The sequence below is a fragment of the Carassius gibelio genome, chromosome B3 (genome assembly GCF_023724105.1).
Source record: "Carassius gibelio isolate Cgi1373 ecotype wild population from Czech Republic chromosome B3, carGib1.2-hapl.c, whole genome shotgun sequence".
Lineage (NCBI taxonomy): Eukaryota > Metazoa > Chordata > Actinopteri > Cypriniformes > Cyprinidae > Carassius > Carassius gibelio.
In genome coordinates, this window is record NC_068398.1 from 27,519,179 (window position 1) to 27,531,697 (window position 12,519).

Consider the following 12,519-nt stretch of genomic DNA (forward strand, 5'->3'; position numbering starts at 1 on the left):
GCTATATCAGCTTAGTTTTTTCCACTGAAAATTATAATTCGATTTGTTTTTTAACTTATAACTGTACATTTATCAATATTTTACTGTAAAAAAACATGAAATGTCCAATTACTAGATGTTTTACAGATTATGTAGCATGTATTATAACATATGACCAGTTTTCTCCCGTTGTGTTTTTACAGTATTTGACCTAAAAGGACACCACTTTTTTTTTTTTTTACCGTGCATGATCCTTAAGAAATCGTTCTATTATGCTGATTTGCTGTTCAAGAAACATTTTTCACTTTTATCAGTTTTGTTAACATTTATGCTCTTCTGTGGAAACTGGGATTTAATGCATTCTTAATAAATAAAAGTACCCAAAACTTTTGATTGGTAGTTTGCTATGTGCCCTCATTTAGATAGCAGTGTAAATGTGTTTGTGTTTAAGCATGTCTGAGTGGTGTGTGGAGGAACTGAATGTGCTTAACTGTGTCAAGACATATAGCTCTTTCCCTTCAAGGGTTTTTTTTGTTGTTGGGCTCATGTGATGCTGTGTGTGCAAAGCAGGGGTTATTGTCCTAGTATGATTCTCTTTACTGCTCTCTTTACTAAAGAGTGAGATTTAAGAATTATTATTATGATTTTATTATAATAATCAAAAGCACATTGCAAACTCATGCTATAGCCTCTGATAAATCTTATCTTAGGTTATATAATCATATCTCAACCTTTTTTATTTTTTAATTATTATTATTATTATTATACTTTTTTTTTTCACGTTCACTAGATTAAGATAAGAGCAGACCTCAATAACTCACCGCTGCTGTTGGACAATACCACAGACACACACCCTCCCCCTAATACTATTCGCCGGCCTATAGAGTCCTCACCTCTGACCCTTATAGGGGTTAATCGCTCTTCTTCTTTGTTTCTTTCACTCTTTTATGTTCTTCTTATTTGGTCTTTTTATTAGCATTTTTATTGTCTTTTAGTGCTGTGTGATTGAATTTTCTATGTTTCAGCAAAATCTAGCCAAATCTAAACATAGACTTTATTTGCCACGCCATAAAATACAGTGAAATCCCATGCAACTCTTTCAGGGGAATGTGAGGGTGTTAACAGATTTGGTTTTGTGCTTGGTGTCCCATCATCCACTGCTCCACGGCTGGACGTAAGGCCTGCTGCACTACAGGTAAATTGAGTAACGCGAAGCTGAAGCATGTTTTCCGCTCCAAACAACGTAAAAAGAGACCAAAAGGTCACCTCTTTCATCTGGACGTGATTTCCACGGCGTTGACCAATCAAAGTGGTCGGAGACTTGGTGGGATGTGACATGATGGGTTTAAACGGGTTCAAAGGTGCCAAACAAGAGGCATGTTTTTGTAGTAGTGGGGGTGGGATGTGGAAGCGTCAGCTTGGGGGATGGGTTTGGGGGCAAGGTGATTGATCAGCGGGAGAGCCAACAGATTGGTGGTCTCACCCACTGTGTTTGTGTGGCCTTTGCCTTTTGTTGAACCTTTTGGTGCTTCAAACTCAACTCAAGTCGTGTTGCATTTCTCCTGATTTGTGCATAATCTTGGAAGCCAACTTAAAAAAGAAAGTACATAGTCTAATAAGTGCTTCAAGGCCTTTGAATCTGCATGGCCATTTTCAAAATTGGGCGAGGCATGATTTCAATTGGTTTCATTTGGCTTAGGCACGCTCACAATGCTGATCTTTGTGGCGTGAAACACCCTTGCAGGATTCTTTGTTCCCTGATTGGCTGTTTTGCCCGCCATTTGCATGAAGGGAGCTTGAAAGCGGGCAAACGGCGCCATTTTCTCTGCTTGTCAATCGGTGGGCGTCAACCTTCCGGAGTTCAGAGGTCTTTAGGGTTTCTGCTCTCAGTTACCAGAAAAGGGTTGCCCCTCCCACATGACCCCTGGCACCCATTTCCCTCCTTGATTATAAAACATGCATTGCTTCAGAAGTTTGCTGCTGCGCCCTCTAGAGGTCCCAGAGTGCTCCGGCTTTGTGAAGGTTATCCGGTCTCCTTATAACTGTGTCATTGGCAATGCCATGCTGCAGTCTTCTATCAGACTTTACAGTTGATTCACTCATTTTCCCTTCCCCCTGAGCCTTGCATTGCTGTAGTTATTGCATGTCTTTCTTTCTCTCTCTCTCTTTCTCGGGCCGAGAGTTTGGATGCTTCCGGGGCAGCTGGCATTGAACTACATCAGTGTTCAGTTTCAATAATATACCCATTCAGTCTCTTCTCTCGCTCTCTTTCTCTTCTGCCCATTCCGCCTCGCTTCTTTGCCCGAGCATCTTCACCACGTTTAATCTATACCTATAAATAATACCTCCTTCCAGATCATTTTGAGAGATTTTCTCCAACCTCACAGGTCCTGCCCTCGATTTTGAAATAAAATTTATGAGCATAAATCATGTCGTTCTAGAATTATCAGAATGATTCTGCAGTCAACACATTCTTGTAATGGTTTACGTGTATAGCTGGTCAAAGTTCAGGACTAAATTTTACATTTATATTTGTTTACATTTATACTTTTATCTAAAGTTCAAGGTGTATATTTTATCAGTCTTTTTTGTTTTCATTAAACATAGATCATGAATGTTAAATACAATGACTTGAATACCACTCTTTTTTTTTTAAACAACTAATTTAATTCCTCAGTTTCAATTAATTTAATTTATTAAATAAACTTTAGTATAGTAAAGCACTTTAGTGTAGGGATCAATTCTCGCGATTAACTAGTTGCTTATTAACATGCATATTGGCTGTTTATTAATACTTATAATATTCTGTAGGACCATACTCTACATCCTTAATTCTACCCAATACCTGAACTTCACAACTCCTTTATTAAGCAGTAATTGAGAGTTGACTTAAAATAAAGTGTTTTTTACAAGGTGTCACTCTTATGGCATGTAAAAGAATGAAAGTTTTAATATCAGAGCTAAAATGAAGTACCGTTTATGATGAAAGTTAGCGTTCTGGTGGATTTATCCTTGTTCTGACTTTGACTTTCACCTTTCCACATCATTTAGAGATGGACAAGACCAGGACCTTTCTGAACACTAGCTGTCAGCGTAAATCAGCGTTTGGATGATGTTGGATGGCATTAGTGTAATTAGTTTTTATGTGATTGTGGGTGTAAACTTGACAGCAGTTTTTCTTGAAGATGTCTGCGGCTGGAACCGCTGCTCTCATTAGTTTTGGGTTGGATATATTGATGGCTCTTGTTTCATGAAGCAAGACTGGTGAGGGAGCCTCCTCTAAACCCCATTTCTGTCTTTCTGTTCTCCCTCTGCAGGACCAGAAAACTCCAGATCCGAAACATTCCACCACAGCTGCAGTGGGAGGTGAGTCTGGATTAGTGTCCGTGTCTGTTCTGACAGGAAGACTTCTTCAGTTCATCTCCATCGACACCAGCATGGGTGTCTCTTAAGGATGTAGTTTAGACCGATTAAAGCATAATCCAAGAATAAATGATTGTGTTATCCATTCATAGATTCAGATGTTATTTTAGGTTTGATGTAAAAAAAAAAAAACATCCCGGATATAAATGTTTATACATCACCAGAGAGAACTGGAATAATTTTGCATTAGTCGGAACAAACAGATAATCGCAACGAAAAACAAAACTACATGTTTTAATAGTCCCACCGAGACACTTATTTTGCTCTTCTTTTAGAAAATGAAGCTACATGTAAAAGATCTCTTTGCAAATTTAGCTGGAAGATGAGAAATTTAATATCTTTAAAAAAAAAAAAAATTAAGTATAAATGACAAATTAATTATTAGGTATTTAAGTTCTTTAACTTCTTGCAAAAAGAAACCATCTGTGTGTGTGCATGGGTGCGCATGGGTGTGGCTCAGAGTGTGTTTTCTCCAATGGTTTTTGTACTGGCTGACAGTTGTTCTTGCGGGGCGGGGTCTCTCTTGGCACAGGCCCCACTTCTGCCAGCCACAAGCCCCAACGTCAACCACTAGGAGGCGAAACCAATCAGACGCCAACCAGGTTTTAATGGGTGAAGCCTAGTTCAGTTTGACAGATGTGAAGTTTTGGTATGGAGAAACTAAGTCTATTATCATAGACAGAGTACACTATAATATAGAATACATAATATTGAATTAGGTTTTGGAATATTGATCAAATTTGGAAGTTCTAAGTTCCTAAGTGATATTAGCTTGGTTACTTAAACGGATAGGATTCTGAGTTAGGATGTTTCTGTAATACAGAATAAAAAGAAATGTACTGAAACTTTTTTTTTTTTTTTTTAAGAGAGCATCCTGGGTAACTACGTTTAATGAAGTGTACACTCATGAGTCTTGTGTGAAACCAATTCAGTCAGCTGTTGCATTTGTTGTTAGTTCCTACAGTTTTAAGTAAATCCGCAATCAGGATCTTTTCCCCCACACTTTCATTCATTCTCTTTTATCCATTGTAGGTTCTTGATGCTATGCTTCTCCAGTATGGAACGGTTGAGAACTGTGAACAAGGTAAATAGTTTCTTTTATGTTTTGAAGGATGCATTACTGATAAAAATAGCACACACGTTTGAATGACTTATGTTCTAAAGATACATCAGAAGCACGCTGAACACCTGGAAAAGTTGTGTGCGCTTTGTTGCATAAAAATAAATCTGAAAGATTAAAAAATTGCAGTTATTTAAACTCCCTTTCTTTCTCTGTTCTTATTATTTCCACAGTGAATACAGACAGTGAGACTGCAGTTGTGAACGTCACATATGGGACGCGGGAACAGGCTAGACAGTGAGCGACCTTTGCCCTGAAACCTTCATTTTGAAGCTGAAGTGTGTCTTTTATTTTAAATTTTTTTTTTTACAAGTGTCACCAGATTTAATTGCAAAAATACTGACTTTTGTCAGATAGTTTCCCTTGTCTTCCATTATTTGGACAAACTGATTCTCACCTCAGACTGGATTCTCAATGTTTTGAAAATGCACAAAAAACGAGTGCATGTGTATATCGTCCTGTAATAATATAAAGTATTAAACAAAATACTAAGTTCACATTTCAGCTTTAAAATCCTTTGTCTTTCTGCTATACCACATGTGAAACCTTCACCACAAAGCATGCATGCGCTCATTAGGGTTTTTCCTTGTTTGCGGCTGACACCTGCTGGTGATTCAGCTGCTTTACAAGCTTTTATTCAGGCTAGCTAACTATGAGATCTGTCAGCCTGGATTCTTCATCAGATTCATTCATAATGTTGCTTAATAACCATTCAAGCTAATCTCTTCTGTTGAACTGCCAAACTATTTGTATGATTTAATCTTTGTACATTGAATCATTCAGCATTCATCCACACCGCAGTGACTTTTTTTTTCACCCAAGAAAGTTACTTTAAACCCTCTGGCATTCATGTATATCATTCATGCTTCTCGTCTCAAAGAGCAATCCAGAAGCTGAACGGTTACCAGTTTGAGAACCACGCTCTGCGTGTGTCATACATCCCTGATGAAAACTCTGATGTCGACTCCCAGCGAGGCCCAGACAACGGCCGACGTCCTGGATACGGTCCGCGAGGAACGTCCCGCCAGATGTCGCCCGGCTCTGGGATCCCCAGCAAACATCAGCACCCTGACATCCCTCTCAGGCTGCTGGTGCCCACGCAATACGTGGGGGCCATTATCGGCAAGGAGGGCGCCACCATCCGTAACATCACCAAACAAACTCAGAGCAAGTGAGTTATTGACTCTTAAGTGTGATTTAATGGAAAACGTGGAGGAATGGAACAGAAACGAATAGAATTTAAGAGAAGGTTTTTTGACTGATTGTTTGACTTTTCCTCATACCTTTGTATATTTGATACACAGTTCGTTGCGTAACCTTTACGATGCCGCCCTCTCTTCCCTTCTCCTCTCCTCTCTCAGGATTGATGTGCATCGTAAAGAGAACGCAGGTGCCGCTGAGAAGCCCATAAGTATCCATTCTACCCCAGAGGGCTGTTCAGCTGCCTGCCGCATGATCCTGGAAATCATGATCCAGGAGGCCAAGGACACCAAAACGTGAGCGTCGACGACCATCAGAACAGTCACCCCTTTACGTTTATTACAAATTTGAGTTTTCTTATAATACATAAGTAATAAAGTAATAATGTCCTCTGTATATGTTCAAAAGTTTGGGCTTGGCAAGTTATTTATTAATTTATTTAATAAATTAGTACTTTATTCATTAATGATCGAAATTGACCAGTGTTGGGAAGGTTACTTTGGAGATTACAAGTTACCTTGTTTAAAATGGTATGAGTAGTTGAACTATTTCAGTTGCTTTATTAATGTAACCGAGTTCATTTGATAACTTTTCTACATTTCTGATGAATGTTTTAAAACAGTGAATCGTTTTGAAACTATAAATTGAAGCAGGCAGTGTTAACCTTACAGCAGCCCTCAACACTCATTACTGTCAGACTTTCAAAATCCTTCATCACTTGAATTAAGATTGTAATCACTTCATTGTAAAGCACCGCCACCACAAGATTTCAGTTAAAGATATCACAGTCTAGGAAAGAAATCAGTTTAGTGTGTGTGTGTGTGTGAAAATATTCAGATGTTAACCCCCTTTGTAATCATTCAAAGAAACTGTAATTTAAAGGGATACTCCACCCCAAAATGAAAATGTTGTCATTAATCACTCGCCCCTGTGCCATTCCAGAACTGTAAAAGCACAATTTAAAATATTTTGGATGAAAAACGTCAGGTTTATTAAGTAAATTACACTGTCAAAGTCCAGAAAAGTATAAAAAGCATCTTCAGAATAGTCCATCTGCCCTCAGTGGTTCAACCGTAACGTTATGAAGCGACGAGAATACTGTTCGTACACGAAGAAACAAAAATAATGACTTTATTCAACAATTCGTCTCCTCGGTTTCTCTGCTCATCACTGTAGCAGCATTTTGGAGATTATGAGCTGAACGCAAGCAGCGCACGCTCTTCTGAGTCAGCCGCGCCACAAGGATACTTTTTTTAACGTATACTTATGGTTTGATTTGAAAGAAAATAGCGCAACCTTGAGGAGACAAATTGTTGAATAAAGTTCTTATTTTTGTTTTCTTCTTTTAAAAAAAGTATTCTCGTTGCTTCATAATGTTACGGTTGAACCACTGAGGGCAGATGGACTATTTCTGATGCAGTCTTTCATACTTTTCTGGACCTTGACAGTGTAACATACTTGGCAGTCAATGGGACAGTCACAAGCCTCCCAGCTTTCATCCAAAATATCTTAAATTGTGTTCCGAAGAAGAACAAAACTCTTATGGGTTTGGAACAACATGGGGGGTAAGTGATTACTGACAAAAAATTCATTTTGGGGTGGAGTATCCCTTGAATTAAATGTTTTTTTTTTCTCAGTCACTGTAACGGACAATTCCATTTACTGTTGTAATTGCATTTAATTTATTGGGCCATGTCTGTTCTCAGATCAGTATTAACAAATACTGTACATTTCTGGTAGTGCCGATGAGGTGCCTCTGAAGGTTCTTGCTCACAACAACTTTGTTGGCCGTTTGATTGGCAAAGAGGGACGCAACCTGAAGAAAGTGGAACAAGACACCGATACCAAGATCACAATTTCACCGTAAGCACTGAAAGGACACAATCACACAACCAGTGGCTGAATCTTCTACTGACTGTTCTTAACACGGTTTGCTTCTCAATGTCTCTGAATGCAGACTGCAGGATCTGACCCTTTATAACCCAGAGAGGACGATCACAGTGAAGGGCTCGATCGAAGCGTGCTGCCTGGCAGAACAGGAAATCATGAAGAAAGTGCGGGAGGCGTATGACAACGACGTTGCTGCCATGAATGTGAGTTCGTGTCTGAGAGACAAATGTGTCGGGATTTATTTGGCTAATAGGTATGAATTTGAATCCTAATCTGAAAATCTATTCCGCCTTCATCCAGCAACAGACTCACCTGATCCCTGGACTAAACCTGGGAGCAATCGGCCTCTTCCCGTCATCCTCTGCCATGCCTCCTCCTGCCCTCGGAAACTCCATGCCTGGACCCCCCTATGGCCCTATGGGGGTATGACCAATTTTGACCAAAAAAAATCATAGATACCGATGTCACATGAACTAGGCCTCTGTGGCATCTTTAGCCAGTTATGGTCGGTTAACGCAGTTCTCTTTTGTGGCGGTCTAAGAGGTTTTTCATTTTTGTGTCTCCCCCCACAGGCCTCCGAACAGGAGACCGTCCACGTGTACATCCCAGCCCAAGCCGTAGGAGCCCTTATTGGCAAGAAAGGACAGCATATCAAGCAGCTAAGCCGCTTTGCTGGAGCTTCTATTAAGGTAGCCTTTATAAAAATGCATTGTGGGTAATCTCTTTGGTTTACAATGCTTAAAAAAAAAAAAAAGCATTATATTTCACCTAAAAATGACTTCTTTTGTTTACTCATGCTTAATTCTTCCCCAAACCTGTTGCAGTGTTTTCAATTTGTAAACGGATTAAAAAGCTGAATTTTCCGCATCATTTTACACTCTTTATAGTCACATGCTCCTTCAGAAATCATTTAATTCTAATTTTGGTTGACTTTATTTATTAGATTTTCTTCAGTTATATTTAAATCTTACATCTTGCATATAATTGCCCAACAAACAAAACCAATCTAACAGATAGTCACCATCATTGGTTGTTTGTAATGAAAAAGCAGACAATACTGGTTATGGGGAAGAAAGATGAATAATAATTGTGTGTGAGGCGTGAGAGATTAGGCTAAAAAATACCTCAAGTATTAATTGTTTAATATTTTTCAAGGCTTTTTGAAGAATTTTTTTTTTTTACATTATAAGTGTCTGTACTGTCACTTTTGATCAGTTTGATCAATGCTGCATACAAGTATTAATAAAAAATAATTTTTATATATATATATATATATATATATATATATATATATATATATATATATATTCCATGGATAAAGGTTAATCTTACAGGTTTAGGACAACGTGAAGGTGAGTACATGATATAAATATTTTATCTTTGGGTGACATTATTGTTAACATGATCACACAGGTCATCTCAGATCAAATATTGTGTTCGTATGTCATTTAAAATATTGAGGTTCATGTTCTCTCTTCCTGGAGTGCATGGCTATGTCACGATGACTTCAGCTCTCAAATGCGTCTTTCCTCAGATTGCACCAGCAGAGGCTCCAGACTCGAAAATGCGAATGGTCATTGTTACAGGACCACCTGAGGCCCAGTTCAAGGTTTGCATATTTAGCTAATTCATTTCAGGACAATATTTGCTGTCAGGAGGACCCAAGTCACTTAAGAAGCGCTGTGTGTTTTAGGCTCAAGGCAGAATATACGGTAAGCTGAAGGAGGAGAACTTCTTTGGCCCCAAAGAGGAAGTGAAGTTGGAGACGCACATCAAAGTAGCAGCTGCAGCAGCAGGAAGGGTCATCGGAAAGGGCGGGAAAACGGTTCGTCGAACATCATTAACGTATGACTGAAAAATAATAAATGACAACAAAGAGTTTCTCTGACGTTATCTAGTAAAATTAAAAAGAGATGATCACAGAGAAAGGTTTTTATGGATTTCAAATGTTTTATTACGGTGTCAACCCAATGTATAGAATAATATACATTTTATTATATAATTTTTTTCTCCCTAATATTTAAAGCAGCAAATAGTACATTTCAGTTCATTTTAGTATGGATTAATTGAAGTTATCTTTTCTAGTCATCTACGGTGAAATGTTAATATGGGTGATTATTAAATGAAAGCCATTAAAAATGGTACTTGAGGTAAAATATCTGTTAACTGAAATAATATAAAATCTTTTTTTTTTTTTAAGATTAATTTGATTTGAGCTAGTTGTAATGTCAACATTTCTCTTTTTCGTTAAGTTTAAAGCTAAAACTAATAAATAAAAAGTAAGAGACATTTAAAAAAAAAATCCTTGAATTAAAAAACACACACAACAGAATTACAGTATTAAAACATTAACTAAGATTAAATTGAAAACGGAGAATGTAAAAAAGCCTAATCTTATAAAAAACTGAAACTAAAATAGTGTATTAGTTAAACTACTGTTGATGTTTACTGCTAATATTGCTCAAAAGTTTGTAGTCGGTAAAATGAGTGAAACTAAGAGTCCTGTGGATTTGATAAAAGATCCTTACAATAGAGTAGAATGGAAAAGTGCCTTGAAACATAAAAAACTCTGTCACCCTGTCACAAATGTATCTTTGCCAAAACTGAATTTTAATTTCTTTAAAAAGAACTCTTAATATGTTGTGGTCAAACTCTAATAAAATCAAGCTGATTTCCTTTAATTTCCTTTCATATGAATAATCCTGTGTGCTGAAACGACCCCTCACAGGTGAATGAACTGCAGAACCTCACCGCTGCTGAAGTAGTGGTTCCCCGAGAGCAGACCCCCGATGAACACGACCAGGTCATCGTCAAAATCATCGGCCACTTCTACGCAAGTCAGGTCAGTCGCTAATCTTTCTGCATTCCCTGCACAAACGTGACCCTGGACCGCAAAATCAGTCATAAGAGTCCATTTTTTGAAACTGAGACTTGTACATCATCTGAAAGCTGAATAAATATGTTGCATAAAAATCTGGAATCTGAGGGTGCAAAAAAATCTAATTATTCAGAAAACCGCCTTTGAAGTTGCCCAAAGGAAGTTCTCGGCAATGCATATTACTAATCAAAAATTAAGTTTTGATATATTTACGATAGGAAATGTACTCAATATCTTCATGGAACTTGATCTTTACTTAATATCCTAATGATTTTTGGAATAAAAACAAATCAATAATTTTGACCTATACAATGTATTTTTGGCTGTTGCTACTTATGACTGGTTTTGTGGTCCGGGGTCACAAATATACCTGGCTTAGATAGGTGCTCTCTTCACCTTCAATACCATGACTGAGGTGAGACCCTTGAGCAAGGCACCTACTTGGATGGGTTAAATGCAGAGCACAGATTCCAAGTATGGATCACCATACTCGGCCACACGTCACTTCACTTTCACTTAAATGCTGTTTGTTGTCTTCTCTCTAGTTGGCACAGAGGAAGATCAGGGACATTTTGACACAAGTCAAGCAGCAGCAGAAAGGAGGTACAGGAGGTACAGGAGGTCCACAGGTGTCCCATCCGGAGGGCATGTCTGAGCTGGGGACCCCTCAGGGACTGGCACAAGAACCCAGGAGGAAGTGAGAGCCCGGGGCCGCTGGCCAGTCAGAGGGACAGACAAACGAGAGGACTGACTGAGAGAGAGAGAGAGTGACACACAGACCCAGCGGTAGACAGGGAGAAATGAGCAGCGAAATGAGAGCGAATTAAAGAGAAGAAAAGACAAAAAAAAAAAAAAACCTGCCCGAGAGAGGGCGAGGAAGATAATTGAGTGAAAACGAACAAGAATTACAAAAAAAAAAAAAGTTTTTTTTATTTATTTTTTTTTTTTTTTTTTTTTTTGAAGAGAGATAACTAGAAAACAGAGACCAGATGCCAGGCCAGATGGAGTGACTGAGGATGGCGAGGAGGTCCGTCAGAGCGGAGCGCCCTCTGGTGAGAGCTTTTTACATAGCTGCTTATTAGGAATGGGGCGTATTGAAGGTCCCTCAAAAGTGTGTTCGAGCTCCTCGGGACCCTCAGCCATCAGCAGTCACTTCAAAATTTTAAACTGTGTTTTTTTTTTAAAGATAGAGATATATGTATAGAAATGTTTATTCAGAGGTATTATTAATGAAATGCAGTGAGGTAGAGATGGGAAAGAGAGAGCAGAGGAACCTTAGCAATTTTTTGGGGGGCGGGGTCACCAATCAGGTGACTTCTCCCTGCCAATAAGAGACGAGGGGAGGGGCTAAAGTTGTTAACACAGCTCTTGAAGTCCCCCACGCTAAACTGTGAGGGTGACGAGATGAAAAAAAAAAATGAGGTTGTAAATATAATCTTCATGACTTTGTGTTGAGATGCTGCACGTTTAACCGCCGCCAGTCGCGTACCTGGGTTAAGAGGGTTGCGGTGTTTTTCAGAGGCTTCCCTTTTAGGCTGTGTGCCGTTTGTCCGGCGGGACGTGCGGTGAGAGTTCAGTAAGCGTGTGGGCTAAAGGTGACCTCTGCAGTTGTATTGCAGTGGCTCAGCTTTGATGTGCGGAGACCCATCAGCTCCGTCCTAAACCACGCCGGCGAGGACCGATCGCTGCAGCGCCGCTCACACCCAAACGGCATATTTTATATATATTATATATATATGATATGTGAGTTAACCTGGCCCCTCATTGCAGTGGAGCAGGCAGATGATGAAAAAAAAAAAAAAAACGTACCGCAATTTCAGAAAACGTGACCTGGCATCTTTTTAAAATGTTTTCTCTTTGAAGAATGTGTGATTTACATATTCACCGATTTTTAAAAAGCAATCATAAAACCTGGCCTTCAGATGCATTGTTCTGTGGTTTTCCTGAGAGTAAATATGCTGTAAAATATGCAGAGAACTTATCAAGTGAGGACTGTCAGCCTGAATGGCAGGTTTGAAATGACAGGGAA

The 12,519-nt window shown here is 38.9% G+C and overlaps 1 protein-coding gene across 2 annotated transcripts in view; it reads left to right on the plus strand.

Moving 5' to 3' along the window:
- Positions 1-11,436, plus strand: part of igf2bp1 (insulin-like growth factor 2 mRNA binding protein 1) — a 31,887-nt gene extending 20,451 nt beyond the window's left edge. The window contains exons 3-15 of one of the 2 annotated variants that reach the window (XM_052552834.1): positions 3,297-3,345; positions 4,435-4,486; positions 4,696-4,759; positions 5,403-5,693; positions 5,884-6,018; positions 7,463-7,585; positions 7,680-7,815; positions 7,919-8,035; positions 8,185-8,301; positions 9,147-9,221; positions 9,306-9,437; positions 10,341-10,454; positions 11,036-11,436. In XM_052552834.1, the coding sequence (XP_052408794.1) occupies positions 3,297-3,345; positions 4,435-4,486; positions 4,696-4,759; positions 5,403-5,693; positions 5,884-6,018; positions 7,463-7,585; positions 7,680-7,815; positions 7,919-8,035; positions 8,185-8,301; positions 9,147-9,221; positions 9,306-9,437; positions 10,341-10,454; positions 11,036-11,191 (1,561 nt within the window). In that variant the 3' untranslated portion in view covers positions 11,192-11,436. Of the gene's footprint in view, positions 1-3,296; positions 3,346-4,434; positions 4,487-4,695; positions 4,760-5,402; positions 5,694-5,883; positions 6,019-7,462; positions 7,586-7,679; positions 7,816-7,912; positions 8,036-8,184; positions 8,302-9,146; positions 9,222-9,305; positions 9,438-10,340; positions 10,455-11,035 lie in introns of both variants that reach the window. The other variant, XM_052552833.1, reaches the window with a different exon arrangement.
- Positions 11,437-12,519: the final 1,083 nt, after the last annotated feature.